Source organism: Alligator sinensis, unplaced genomic scaffold (genome assembly GCF_000455745.1).
Source record: "Alligator sinensis unplaced genomic scaffold, ASM45574v1 scaffold560_1, whole genome shotgun sequence".
In the NCBI taxonomy this organism is placed as follows: Eukaryota; Metazoa; Chordata; order Crocodylia; family Alligatoridae; genus Alligator; species Alligator sinensis.
The window spans coordinates 466,270-481,252 of NW_005841837.1; the positions used below are offsets into that span (position 1 = coordinate 466,270).

Here is a 14,983-nt window from a genome sequence, read left to right on the forward strand (position 1 = left end):
ACTGTTTTGTTTAGCATTTCCATGCTGTGGGTAACGAGTTAATAAAAGTAAACAGCTGTACTTTGATCCATCATAAAGCAGTGCATCTATTAATACTGAAATTTATGCATATAAGGCCAGATTCTATATCACCTACTGGGCATTTAAGTGAACTCAGATACCTAAATGTGATTTTATTCTACCCTGTTCAAGCCTTGAAAATTCATTAATGTGTCTAGTTGTATTAATTTAATTAATTATTAGTTTAATATTTTTTACAATTAATATAATACAATATAATATTATATAATATATAACTATTATATAGCATTATATATTGTATTATATACTAATTATTGTATAACAATATAATTTTTATTATTAATTTGATTAATGGTCCATCATCTTAAGACCGAATCAAAAAAAGCATTAAAGAGGCCCCCCCCCTCCCAACTCAACTTTTGCATTAATAGCTTTTCAGGGCCCTGAGCACGGTCAAACAGGTGGAATAGAAACTGTGGAATAGAAACTGATCTACAGTACTCAGCATGTGGTTTTGAAAACACAGCCCAGATTGCACAGCTAGTAACTTATTTTTAGAAGAAAGAAATAATGAATTCAGGAGTTGCTCTGAAAAATTAAGCATTGGTTTAAAAATGAACTTTACAAACCCTGCCAAAGGTACTAGTTTCCACCTACTTCCATTCATTCACTGATTTGTACTTTTCAATCTGCTTTCTCAGTTAACCAGTCCAAACTGGAAGTTAATTTGAAGGAGAAGCCAGGACATTCCCAGATTTCAAAGCAGTGCAGCTGCTCAGAGCCCTGCTTGATTCATCACACAGCCAATATGAATGGGTAGCATAAATGAGCTAGAATAAACTTCCTCACTTTCTGCTTGTCAAGAACATTGCCCCTTTCTCCCAAGCAATGGTATGTTTTGCCTCCAGACTGCAAGGGTATAAGTTCCTCTATCTGCAACTCAGTGTGAAAACAGAGATGGCTCCAGCTTCTACAGAATGTAAACCTCATCTTCTTTCAGTACCAGTCCACAACCTTGATGCTGAACTCAGAAAATCATTAATGGGGACTAGAGTCCATTTCTTCATGAGCTGCTGATGCAGTTGTAAACCCCTGGGACAATGGAGATGAGAAGGCTCACAACCCAGTAAGAACTTGAGATATCAAGGAGAAAGAATCCAGCTGTGGAACAAACTCCCAGGAAACACTAGAGTAATCCAGAACCTCCATCCTTCTAAAAAATACTGCAAGCTACTGAAAAAAGGCTTTCCATCCAAAGTCAAAACAATATTAACAACTATCTTAAAAAGAAAGCTTACTGCAAAGGGAACCTCTTCTAAACAGAAAAGGAAGACTTTATAAAGACTGCAGAGCAGACTTGTTTTGCCAGTCTGTTATTTGTATATTATGGTGGTGAATATCAATACACAAGCTATTGGGGTAGATAGACTGTTTCAATTTTATGGCAAATTTGCAATTACTTCCTTAATTAAAATACACCTATTACTGTTCACACAGGCAGCAATTCCATGTTAATTTTTCCCTGATGCAGGTCCCCTCTTCCACAGACTTTAACTGAGTTATTTGGCTCTAATACACTTCCTTAGCATGCATTTTTGATTTCAACATGCTTAATGACATGTCTCAATTCACCAGGATGTCAATGCATTGCCTGTATCCTGTCAAGGGCATATATTTCACTGGAGCTTACAGATCTCTGGTGAGCTAATGCCACTTGTGCCAGTGTAACTTTATTCAGTCTAAACTACCTTGGGGCCTTGAAAATGATATGAAATGGAAAAGGGAGAAGATTTGGAGAAGGCTGAACCAATATTACTAAATAAGTTAATCATTGCTAGTCTAAGGAGTATAGCCAAGAGGGAAACCTGTGACCTTGGTTACTTATTACTGTCAGGGTGATAGCTTCAGATTTCTTCCTCACAGGAAATCAGTAATATAGCAGTTGAAATGCTAAGGTCAAGCCTGACAAAATATCGCCTGTTACATGATCATGAATTGACACTGGTGGAAAAACAGAAAAGAGGCTAATTTTAGTCTCATGCTGCCATAAATTAGATGAAATTCCATAGAACTGAAAACATTCACTGTGTAAACTAATGGCTCTCCCGCTAGCACATCTACATCCAGGGGCCTCAAACTTTTCCAAATTCATCTCATGCCTCTGAGCTAGGAAAGCAGTAGTTTTACCATCTTGCAGGTAGACAAGGTTCTTTGGGTAAATGTGATATCTTTTATTAGATCAACGAAATATTGGAAAAATTGTTCTTTAGAAGCTTTCGGGCACAAACACCCTTCTTCAGGCATAGGGAGAGTCTGATGGTGTTTGTGTACTCTCCTGGAGCTTAAGCCAATATGCAAAATGCAGTTGGTAGAGAGTTAAGAAACAAACAGGGAGGGTTTCAAGTATGCTCATAATTTCTGTTCCCACTGAAGCCCCTACAAGTTTTTACCATTGGCCTTAATGGGAGTAGTCGGGTTAATGGTGGAACATTTGAAAATCCCACCCTGAGAACTGAAAGGCCAGGTCCAAAGCCTGCTGCAGCCAAAAGGAGTTTCCCACCCACTCCAATGGATTTGTTGATTTATAGGAGGTTGCACAGGGAGTCTTGGCAAAGCTAGGAACTGAACCCAGATGTCCTAAGCTATAAGCCAGCTCCTCACTACAACTCCCTTGGACCTCAGTCTCTTGCATTCCACGCCCTGAAGCTTCTGCAGCAATACCCGCTTCAGGCACTACGTATCATACAAATAATACGGTTAACAGCGCAAATTTTCTCAGGCCAATTCCCCCAGCCATACCTCATTCACTACATAAGATTTCCAATGAATGCAGTAATTAAAAGGAAGCTACCCAGTTGGCTGCATATTCAGTTTTACTATATCTTCAGTTTCCAGTGATCTTCTAAGCCAACCTTTCCAACTATTTCCAGAGTTTTATTTACTGAATTAAGAGGCAGAGGTTCCAACCTGTGAATTACAGAACACTTGCTGGGGGCCTGCTGGCTTGTCCCACTTTCCAGATGCTAGATTTCATTTAGAAGACACATAAAATAGGTCAACCTCCAAATTCTCAAAGAGGGTGCTGACAGTTAGATACTTCATCCATGGATGCGGTGAGATGCTGTGGGCCTGTGTTTTGTATAAGGTCAGATGGTAAACTCACAGTGGTTGCTTCTGGTTTTCAGATGCTCTAAAAATTTATTTCACAGAAGTGAATATCTCCTACTTCTGCTGCTTTTTAAGAGGAGCTGTCAGCATCCTAAACCTCTGAAAATTAGGCCATTAGCTGAGGGGTCTTGGTGCCTAAATTTAGGAACCAGCTTTTCAAAAAAATACACATACTTAAATCTTTTTCTGCCTATGCATTGACAAGAGTTGTCACAGAAATGTTAAGTGGGTGATGACCGACACAACTGCAAATGCAACAGGAGGCTGCCCTTGAAATCCTATCAAGAGATAATGCAGGGCTATGAAAATGTCTCAAGGGTCAAACATTAGGACAGTCTGTCATATATTTTGTGGTGCATTTCAACACCATGAGAGAAGAGGGACTAGAGAGAAGAATTCTGTCTGGAAGAAGCTGACCCCAATCATTCCCTCCTACTCTGCAAAGAAAATATAAAAGGACTGCTCTGAGCCCCGGAACATCACCTAATTGCATTCACATGCTGAGGAAAGTGCTGGTCTCATGGATATATCCTTCTCTCTCACAAAGAAATATGAAGATGTATAAAGTTAACGTTCTTTAATACCCCTTCTCCTCTGCCAGCTGTATTTAAGCATAATAAAATCTTCCACTTATTCTTCTGTGATTGCAGTGCTGTTCAGACCTATCACTGCCTTTTATTCCCTTGACCTCCCCTGGAAAGTCCAGCCCAGAAGAGAATGGGCTTTGTAGTAATTATCTGGGCTCACAAGGATGACTTGTACACCTTTTCTAATGGTACTGGCTGATCCCATTCAAGCCAAATCCCTTCTACTAAAACGGGACTAAACACTGAAGGGCAGGGCTAAAGAACACATCATGAGATGAAGCAGGTTGGAAGTGGACTAGTCCAAGACCACCAAAGGACATGAGACTTTGTCTCTCTCTCTCAGAGGGCGAGAAGAAGCACTAACACCTTGGCTTGAGGGATCATATCTTGGGAATTTAAAAACAGGAAACAGAATCTTTCTGGCCAAATCAAACCATAAGCCCATCAGGGCTAGCATCTGTCTCTGGTAGCTGTCAATATATATAGTACTACAGAGAAGAGAGGGGAAAAAAGCATGCATAGCATATGTTGAGGATAAGGAGGCTTTTTGTCTTTGATCATTCCAGCAATTGACTAAATCTGACTTAATTAATATGTGATTTAATTAGATTTGTATTAAACTATAATTAGTCCTCTTAACCCACCAAATGTCTCTACTAGATCCCTAGAGCAGAGCCAATCATAAACACTAAGTGGCTGAATCTAAAAAATAAAATGAAATATAAAAATGAAATAAAATACATGATATAGAAAAAATATTTCCCCAGTCCCATGCCCCAACATGATACCAGTAGGCACTGATTTCCGGGTGGTGCTGCCTTTCATCTGGTAAATTAAAGATCTAAATATTTGTGGTCAAAGATCCTGCAGTAATATTTTACAAGAACAGAGGTTGCAAGTCCCACTGTGCTAAAAAAACTGCAGCCAGAGTATCTGCCTATCTAAATTCCCTCAGCTGTTTCAATTGGATACAGTATTCTTTACTTCCTGCTCAAGCCTAAATTGGCTATGCAGTGTTGCTATACACTGTTAAAATGGTTGCCCAGATTTCACCCAGAGGTGCCTGTGTCTCAGAAGTAACTGAACTTGTACCAATCTATTTAGCTGAAATGGCAAAGCAGTCTGAACACTCTGGGGAGAAAAACTGCTAAATAAGTGTTAGTCTATTCTTGTGCTTATATCCAACTTTTATTCTGAGCACATATTCAGTGCTGCAGAGGCTGCCAAGATGTCTTGTTGGGATCTCTATTGAAAAAACAAACATCTGTTAAGGTTAGAATACAGTCTGGTCAAATACAACTATGGAAACTCAGAACTAATGCAGAAATTCCATCCAAAACTGAATGCACAACTATAAGCCCGTCGGTTACAAGATCTCCAGGTAGCAGGTCACCTTACTTATCAGATATGCTGCAATACTTAGACATGAAAGGGTGAAAGTGGGGGTGGAAAAGAGATTGCGTTTCATTCTCAGCTTTGCGTTTAGTCAAATTTTGTGCATTTCAGTCAGAGATTTAACATGAGCATCACTGCAGGGTCCCTTTTAAAAGTGATTTTTTAGCTTTCTTTTAAAAAAATGTTGGAATCACTAAAAACAAAAAACAAACAAAAACAAAACAAAAAAAAAAAGAGTGCCAAGTAAACATCTCAGACCACTAGACAGCAGGAAAGCATGATCATCTTTAGATGGCTTATTTCAAATGAAAGCAGCCTACTGTCTGGAGTATATAAAAACTAACACTGAACAAGCCTTCGTGTGTTTGGAAGGTGGGTAAAGTAGCCAGAACACCTGATTTAGCCAAAGACGTCTCAAAACCTGCAGATTTTTTAAAGCATGATTCTACACTGAAAAGCAGCCATAACATTGGCATAGTTGAGTTTCATGTTCATAGTGTCCTGAAGATTCCAGTTCAAGTTTGCCTGACTCACAAGCAAAAACTTCTTTTTCTAGCTGGCACTTCACTGCCCACTTAGTGCATTTAAACCAGGTCCTTTCTTTCATTCTTATTAAGAGGATGGTGAAGATTGATGGAATGGTCCCTGCACTGGGAATCAGGAAATCTGGGTTTTATTCCTGGTTATGCCATTGACCTGCCATAAGACTTTGGGAAAAATCACTTCCTCCCTCTGTTCCCATCCTTGGTCTGCCTATTTAGATTTGTACAGACAGATACTGCTTCTCACTATATGTTTTATTATTTGCTATTTAACATTATGGGGACTCCAGATGCTACTGTTCTCTTATTAATAAAAATTCCTTTTTTCCACTGCCACTTCAATTTCCCCACCTCTGCCTGATCTCTTGCTTTGCTTTCTACTTCTTGCCCTATGCTCCCTGCCTGACCTCCTGCTCTGCCTTCTTCTTTCTGTCCTATCCACTGCTGTGCTGCCTGTCCCCTCTATGATCTGACACATATCACACACAGAGGCTGCCCATGCCATAGTGTGGCCCTCCCTAATCTATGCAACTGGTATAAGAGACTGGTTCACTTGCTGGCAGGCAATATGGTCAGCACTGGTGCTGTTGAAGGCATAATTTGGCTTCCAGAATCTTTTTTCCCTGGTAAGAAGAGAAAGTTTGGCTTCATTTAAGGAAAACAAATAAACAGACATGCTTTCTTGTTTGTAAATAGAGCAAATTTGAACTGAAAGTCACTGAGAGGGGACATTTCCAAAAGCCCAGGACATAATTTTTAAGGGCAACTCTGCATTGTAAAGGCACCTTGAGTCAGGACGTTTCCTCCTAAAAAACACATGACTTTCCCTCCAAAACATCATTGTCTTTCCCCTCCCCAAACTTAATTGTAACCTTGGAAACAGGAAGGCCAGCTCCTGTGATCTGTACAGCTCTTTTCAGGAGATTCCAGTTATCATAACCCCAGGTCTCACATTTCACAGGAAGAGACACAACCCATTTAAGAGTGTCCACGATGCAATGGAGTCAGTGCTGGATTTACGCTTAAGATACTTAAGCTACAGTTTAGGGCCTCACAATATGAGGGGCTTCTAAATAAGAAAAAAAATGGACATTTTTGTTCTAATATGACAAACATATACATATATATAGCTACACAGTTATTATGCATACTGAGTTCATAAATATGTACAGAAATAACAATAATTAATCTTAAAATTTAATGAAAATCCATTTTTGTGGATTTCCTGGATTTTTTTTATCATATGGGGCCTCTTAAACTGGACACAGTTTAAGACCTCAGTATGTCATAATCTGGCACTGAATGGAGTCATTGATTAAGTACAGGGGGCACCAGATATGGCTGCTAACCAAGGTAGCAGTTGGGCTCTGTGCAAGAATTATTAGTCCCAAAACAATAGAATCCAAGAATTGGAAAGGACCTCAGTATACATCTGGTCCAAGTGAGATTCAACAAAGACTGCACATGAAATAACTGCATGTACAAATACTGACTGGGGAATAAGCGACTAAGCTGAACTACTGCAGAGAAGCAGCAGCAGCTTTGGCTGCCACCAAACAGACTGACGCAGCAACTTCAGCCCTTCTGTGTCAGTTGTCTCAGGTGCTGGGGTGCTGGATGGATCCATCTCCAACACAGCTTCTTGTGCCAAAGGAGGGAGAGTAAAACCAGAGAAGTGCACACATGCACATGGTGCCCCCGGCATATCTGTCTTCCCAGCCAGAGGGGAGGAGGCTGTGCTGCCCACCCCAGATCACCATGGCCCCTGGGCCCAGGCCCCATGGATCCATGCGTTAATCCACCCTTGGCAGCAAGGTGAAGTACATGGGAGCATGGGGAAGCCATGCCAGGATGAAGGTACTGCCCACACCAGGGACCCATAGTCAGCCAGAAGTTGCACAAGCCTGACTTAGAGCAAAAGCATCAAGGATGACAGGGAGAAACCAAGAAGGAAGAACTGAGTAAATTTCTCTTTTTCCCAACCAAGAGAGACCCTGGCTTCCTCACACCACTACACTGCATCTCCACATTGGTTCAGAGACACTCCCCCAAATCCCTCATTCTTGAAAAAATATTATCCTATCACTATGATGCTGAACAACCTAAAACCTTTCCATAGGCCCATTTCCTCATCCCCTCAGTCACAAGTCCATCTGCCTCTTCTGTCCTTGAACTATTTTCCCAAGCAATCTCATCCGAGTTCCCAGTGTCAGCTGTTTCCATTGCCTTGTCCCCAGTCTTCTTCAAGATAATGAGTAGAAGGACTTCACAGAAGTGTCCTCCTCTTCTTCTCTAGGGTATTCCTCATCACCAGGGATCTAGGTTTTCTGTTTGCCACAGGAAAAACGTGGTAGAGCCCGGATTTTCTCATTTTAAGGAGAAAAACCCAGATTTTCTCCTTAAAGGAGAAAAACACAGGAAATGGTGAGCTTCCCCTTCCAAGCTGGCAGAGTTCCAGCTTGCAAGGGGCTGTGGGGAGCTGGAGGAAGACAGGCAGGCAGGGGGCGCCATGTGCATGTGCACACGCACACATGCACATGGCAGGCAGGCAGCATGGAGAGCAGCTCCCCTGCGGGCAAGTCATGGGGGAGGGGGAGATTGAGGCCCCCATAGTGAGGGGCGGGGTGAAGGAGGGAGGGAGTTGGGCATGACTGGGGCTGGGCTGCTACCCAGCCAGGGTGGTGCATGGGGCTTGGGGCCCAGGGGTGGAGTGCATGGCTGCAGGGCCCAGGCAGGGGTGTGGGAAGAAGCCATGGGCGACTTGTCCTGGAGGTAGGGGAGGGTGCTGACTCCCCACTGGTATGTGCATTCATGGGGGGCATGAGGGGCATGTGCCCCCTAAATCTGTACATGGGGTGGGGTGCCTGCAGGCTGCCTGCTGTGGGCTCAGGCTCCCTGCCCTGCTGCCCTCCCCTGGGGGCTCTCCAGCCCAGTGGGCAGGACCCAGCGTGGTAGAACAGAGCTGGGTGGGGAAGCTTGGTGTCGTTACCATGAGCCCCATGCTGCCATGATGAGGTACCCCCTGCCTGCCCAGCAGCAGCAGAAGGGTGGCACAGAGTTGTGCCCTTCGCTGCTGACAGGTGGGCAGGGGGTGCCTCACCATAGTGCCGTGGAGCTGGCTGCCCTCCTTCACTCCCTCCTCCAGCCCCTGGACAGGCTCTGCTCTGGCTGTGCCACCTACAGGGTAGGGGGAGCCAGGCTCCCATGCTCTGCTCTGCTGCCTCTCATGGGCAGCAGCCAGGGCTTGGGCTCTGCTGCAGGGGGGCAAGGGGCTGTGGACCTGGATCCCTGGCCCCATAGCCCTGGCAGCTGGGGGCCCCTTCCAGCAGGCTGGGGAGGGGGTCTGTGGGTGGGGAGTGAGGGGCCCAGACCTGCGCTCTGGTGAGCGAAGGGGGCAGGGGGAGCTCTGATTTTCAATGATTAAAAACCCAAAATCAAACATCAAAATGTATAGGCATTCAGAATTTATTTTATTATAACAATTGAGGCACTGGTACGCTTCCAAATTGATTTAAAAATGTAAATATATCAATAAAACATTGTGTTCAATTGACACCTTTCTCTCTCTCTCTAGAGATATATATATTAGTGACATTTCATTTTAATCATGGATGTTGGATTTTTTAAATCAGAGAATTTGTGATTTTTATCAGAGAATTTGCAATTTTAACAGAGAAAACCAGGATCCCTGCTCACCACTGATAAAGCATATGAAGAGACCCCTAAAGTAACATGCAATGTCCAGTGACCATCCACATCTCCTTCTGCACAGATCTTAGCAATATTTGCATCCCTGCAGAACCCCTTCTCATGCAAGGTTCTGCACACCAAGGCACAGCATCCTGCCAATCCATTACTTTAGAATTATAGCATTTATATACTCTACATTATGAGCAAGAATCGCTTTTTGGGCACTGCTCTAGAAAATCAGGGCAAACATGCACATCATTTTTGACTGTCACAGTGAGGAAGCAAAACATTTTTTTTTAGCAATTCCTTTAATGTTACTATGATGGCCACATTCTAGTTTTGTGTGCTCCATTAACTAAATGCATGTGAAACCAAGGACTGAGTCATCTTAGAGTAAAGTTTGCAATTACTTCTCTCTCAGCTATGCTGCACAGAAAAGATATACAAGTTTTGAGGGATTTGTTTCAGATCACTGCAGTCCTAGACACAGAAGAAAAATTACTTCTATCCACTTGCTGCTCAGACATGCTTAAGAACGACCTCTGCAGCTCTTGCTAATGATAGCATATGAGGCTCCAATTACTAGTGGTCTGCTCACTTCACTCATGAGATCCAGCATGAAAAATTCTATTGCACATGCTTCCCCAACAAGAAATATGTAAGTTATCATTTGGACTTCAATATTAAGACATCCTAAAAGTATGATATACTTTGCATTCGGGTATTTGCAGCTACTCCATTTTGTGAGTGCTGTCACCCATGGATCCTTGCATGATGACACACAACATGAGCTGGTCTGAGATATGAATTTCCTCCTCCCTGTTTGGATTTCCTGACCATTTGTCACTTGTCAGCCATTCACTTGTCAGCCACTTCTAGAAGCTTGTGGATTTCATTATCATGACAGTCATTTCACTCATGTCCTTTCCAACAGCTCTAAATGAACATTAGGATAAAGGGACTAGACTTTGAGGGGGCCTTCAATTTTTCAGTGTCTGAAACTGGGACACTGAAAGGAATGCAGTTTTTTAGAAAGATATGCTGGTAAGCACCTGGCAGCTAGAATACCCAGGTCCGTAAAGGCATCTGAATATGGGATCCAAAAAAGGAAGCACCCCAAAGTCCTGTGTCTCTTGTGAAAATCTAGGACAGAGCTCCTATATAATTTTTCTGTTGTTCTGAGGTTGTTCCATGTGTTTCCTGCTGGTGACATTGCAGGCATGTTTTCTGAAGTAGCATCAAGTCTCCTTATGAGTGGTAGAAGCACACACCTCTTATTGTACCACATTTACAACAACTGTTGTAAAAAAGGCACATTTGAATCTAGAACAGCCCCCACTAGTTTCTTCACATGAATGGGGCTTAATTTCCCCAGTGTTCTGGTACAGACATTCACATCTATACAAAAATGTGGGTAAAATGCTTCCATTCCCATCTGGTGGCATTCTGATTATGTAAGGCAAGGCAGTGGTTCATTCTGCTCTCTCACCACCTCAACGCTGTATAATTCTATTGACCTTAATGGAGAGAGACCTGATTTATACCAGTGTACAAAAGAGCATATTTAGCCCAAAGAACTTGAAGAAGAGAGATTTGTAAACAGTACTGGGGATGACTTTCACATAAGTTGCCTTTTTACCTTGCCATTATATAACAAAATAGGTAAGATCCATGTATTCTTCCCACCTTGAAGGCAGGCAGAAAGTTTTTTTTTACTAGGTCCTAATTTCTTTTGTTCCCTTGACACATTAGATAAAAGCACCAATCAAGTTAATAGCTAGAAAAATCTGCAAGCATAAATCTTATGTTTCATCATTTTAAGAATGACAGATAATTTGAGTTCCATACCCAGGGGCTGGCTTTGAAAATTCCATATTTTGTTGCTGCAATAGTCATTAAATGTGAATTAAGGGCAGCTATATATAGGTTGCAATAGTATACACAGTACATTTTGTCAGAACACTGGAGCAGTCATGAGCGATAAGGCCACTGGTTCATCTAGCCCAGGGATGTCAAATATGTGGCCCATGAGCTGGATCTGGCCCACAGAACTATTCCATCCAACTTTCAGGTAGTCTACTGGAAGTTGGCAAGTGAGGTTGTCTGCTGCAGAGTTCAGGGTTCCTAGACTCTGATGGACACTGCCATTGGTAGCAGCCCCAAGAGCCACACTGGTGCCCGAGTGCAGCCGTGTGCCACCGTGCACCCCCAAACCTGTGCTGCTGGGTCCCCGAACTGTGCTGCCACTCAAAAGCAGCTCCATGCTACACACTACCACCTGGCCCCAGACTCATGCTGCTGCCTGAATGCAGCCACACCGCAGTTGCTGCAAGCCCTCTGGATCCAGCTCAGGAGGAGCCCCTGCAGTCTGAATCTGGCCCAGGTCAAGTTTGACACCCATTGCCAGTCCACTTAAATCAACAAGGTAATACTATAGTATATTATGAAATGCCTTTCCTGGCCTGAAAGGTTTGGCTCAGGGGTGTCGAACAGGCTACAGGCCTGTTTCTAAACTGTGGCCCTCAGGGGTGCACATGTGATTATGAAAGCAAACATTGGCAATGTGTAGGGGGTGCACACGGATGCACTTGCACCCTGAGATTGGTGGTGCACCCCCTGAGATTGGTTGCTGGCAGCACCTGCAGGCGGTCACCATTCCCCACCCCCCCACCCCCCTTGCCGCTGATGATGTCTGCGGGTGGTCGCTAATTGCCAGTCGGCGCTCACCAGCTCCCCTTCCCCTGCTGCCAACACCACCGCAGCCACCTGCGGAAGCTCACCGCCACCACGCCACCGCCTGCAGGCAGTCGCTGTACCCCACCAGCCTTGGGAGGCACACAATGTTCATGAAAGCAAAGCTCATATAAAACACTGCAAGAGTTGAATCAACCTCAGTACAGCAGGAAGGAGGAAGAGGCCCTACCTGCCCCACTGTCTCAGCTACTCCTGAAGTCCCAGGACCAACTGTGGTGGGCTCTGACCACCTGGTGTCCTTTCTCTAAATGCCTCTGCCCTGCAAGGGGAGGGAGGATCTTTGCACTGGCTGTGGGAACCCAGGGAGAGCAGTAAAGGCACTGTACTTGCCTTTACAAAATGGATTGTGTCCCTGCCTCCAACCAGGCCAGCCTGGAACAAAGGAGGAAAGCTGAGAAACTCTTAACATAGGCCAGTTGCAAAGGACTCAAAGGGGAAATCCTTAGGATCATAATCCAGCTGGGGAGAGCTGGAGCACAGTGCATTCCAGCCACAGCAACTCTACAGGCAGGAAGGCATAGGAGCTGCTCAATGCTTGCTAGTGACCTTCCTTCCCTGTGGAGAAATTACAAGCAGAGGGTTCCAGAGTGGTTTGCCTGCCTTTAAACTGGCTGCCTGTGACCTTTTGACCAATCCAGAACAACACGATTGGCCCCACAGGCTGGGGAGGTTTTAATGCTCCCAGATGCATTTACAGCAAGTGCAGTAGGTGATGCTGTAGATCAGCAATCCCTTGTCTGGGGGCAAGCACAGTTGCACATTTAGTGAACTACACCATGTGTCTATGGCATCTCCCCAATCTCAGGCCACCACCTGACAGAATGAGCCCCACTCGCTCATTCTCACGTAGGTCCACCAATGACTGGCAATTAGACAGAGTAGATGGCTGAGCGGCAGCCTCAAGTGGCCCAGGGTGGACCTGAACCTTCCATCACATTCTGTTCTCAGGGTCTTTTAAATCAGAGAACCTGGAGCAAGCATACTGAGCTACCTTTTTCACCTAATCTGCAGTCTCTGGGGCAGCTGGGTAGGTGGAGCTCATTTTTACAGTGGTAGACCCAGAACTGGGAATGGGAGGGAATTATGAAGACATGACATTAGGGAGCAGAATATATACCTGGACAGTAACTTTAAGTAAAGTTTTAAATTTGCTCATCCATACTCACAGGAGGAGGTGTTTGTTCCTTCTGTTGAAGCTTGTATCCTAGGCATAGTCTCTGCAATAAAGAGAAGGTAACAACAAAGTCATAAGGCTACTACATCATAGTGGGAGATCTTGAGCTTGTCTTCTTCAGGAAAAAAAGAAAAAGAAAAAGAAGAAATCCACTGAAGGCAAGAATAATGAATGACAGCCCCAGAGAACAGAGAACTTCAAACTCAGTTCAACATGTCCTGGGCACACTGTGAATAATCAATCACTGCAAAATATGCTCCATTGTCTTTAGAGGGAAGCCAAAGAGAAAGTTGGCAATGATGGCTACAGGGTTTTCAGCTGTTTCCTACATCATCAGGGACAAGCCAGAAAGCACGTGGATCTTCAAGTGACCATTCTGTCCCTCATACTGAACAAAGAACCACTCTATGCAAGTACTCCTCTAGATCACTGCCAAATGGGCTGTCAAGACTCTGCTAAGTGAAATAACACCTATGCTTAGGGACTTGAAAGAGCAGAGACCAGAAGTTCTGCCAGTTTTAGACATATCCATGACTGAAAAGAAGCATAGCCATGAAGTGACAAAAGATGGATATGCTCAGGAATAAAACTTTATTCAGTGACAGGACAGTTTTCTTTCTTAGTGAAAAGAAAGAAGATAGAAAAGCAGACTCAAAAGTGGCTAAAAGGAATTGCCAATGTTTAGGTCAGCTAAAGCAACCAGCTGAGAGATGAGTCATACTAGGATAGCATGCAGAAAAATAAGTTTATACCAATACTGTATTCAATTAAATGGAAAAAATCAAGATTGAGTTTTTTGAGCCAGAAGGTACAAAACCAGAGCACATGCAACAAAATCACAGCGTGCATTTGGGGATTGCAAGAGTTTTACTCTTCCAGGGCCCCAGGCAATAGAGTCATACATGAGCAAAGAAGTCAGCTACAAAGGGTACAAGTCAGCAACCTCAGCTAGAAGGCAAGATGACAAAACCTGCAGAGTGCTTTATATGTGACAGCACCACAAAGTGCCATGCAATCAAAGTGAAGAAGACAGAACCAAGGAACTCTTAGCAGTTAACAATAGCCCTGAGGATGTATCAGGGAGGTTCAAAATAGACCACGATGTAGGCTAACATGCTGCCATATTCCTCATAGAAACCTTAAATCAGATACCAGGTGCACACTAGGAAACTAGATGAAATCGGTATCCTTCTGCTGTTCATAACATGTCCCAAAGGAATAATCATGCAGAGGAAAACCTTTTCAAAATTAAGATCACTCTGTAAGTTCTTTCATCACCAAAGCTATTAAAGCTATTTTTCTAGGTGACCAGATCTTGGCAGGGCGTACAGGAGTACTGCACACCAATCCAGCTCCAGTCGTTAGAGGAAAAATGGTGTGCTAGCCAAATGATAATTGCAGCTATGCATATTTCTGTATGGTGCATGAAACTCTAAATATTCTAAAACAGTGAAAGCATTCTGTAATGGTTGACAGAGCTGAATAGGTGATAGCTAGGACTACCATCTTTGTGAGAATGGAAAATAGGCACCATTGGGGGCATGCTCAGATCTCTCTGAGTAACCTGTGACCCCAGAAATGGTCACTTGAACTGTGGCAAAATACCTGTTGCAGTGAGCAGGACAACATATACAACTCAGGGATGGAAAAAA

The 14,983-nt window shown here is 43.6% G+C and overlaps 1 protein-coding gene across 5 annotated transcripts in view; it reads right to left on the reverse strand.

Moving 5' to 3' along the window:
- Nucleotides 1-14,983, reverse strand: part of NRG1 (neuregulin 1) — a 251,358-nt gene that overhangs the window by 172,189 nt on the left and 64,186 nt on the right. For 4 of the 5 annotated variants that reach the window (XM_025202510.1, XM_025202505.1, XM_025202502.1 and 1 more), the window contains exon 5: nt 13,324-13,374. The exons of the other annotated variant lie outside the window; for it this stretch is intronic. In XM_025202510.1, the coding sequence (XP_025058295.1) occupies nt 13,324-13,374 (51 nt within the window). The remainder of the gene's footprint in view (nt 1-13,323; nt 13,375-14,983) is intronic. 5 annotated transcript variants of the gene reach the window in all.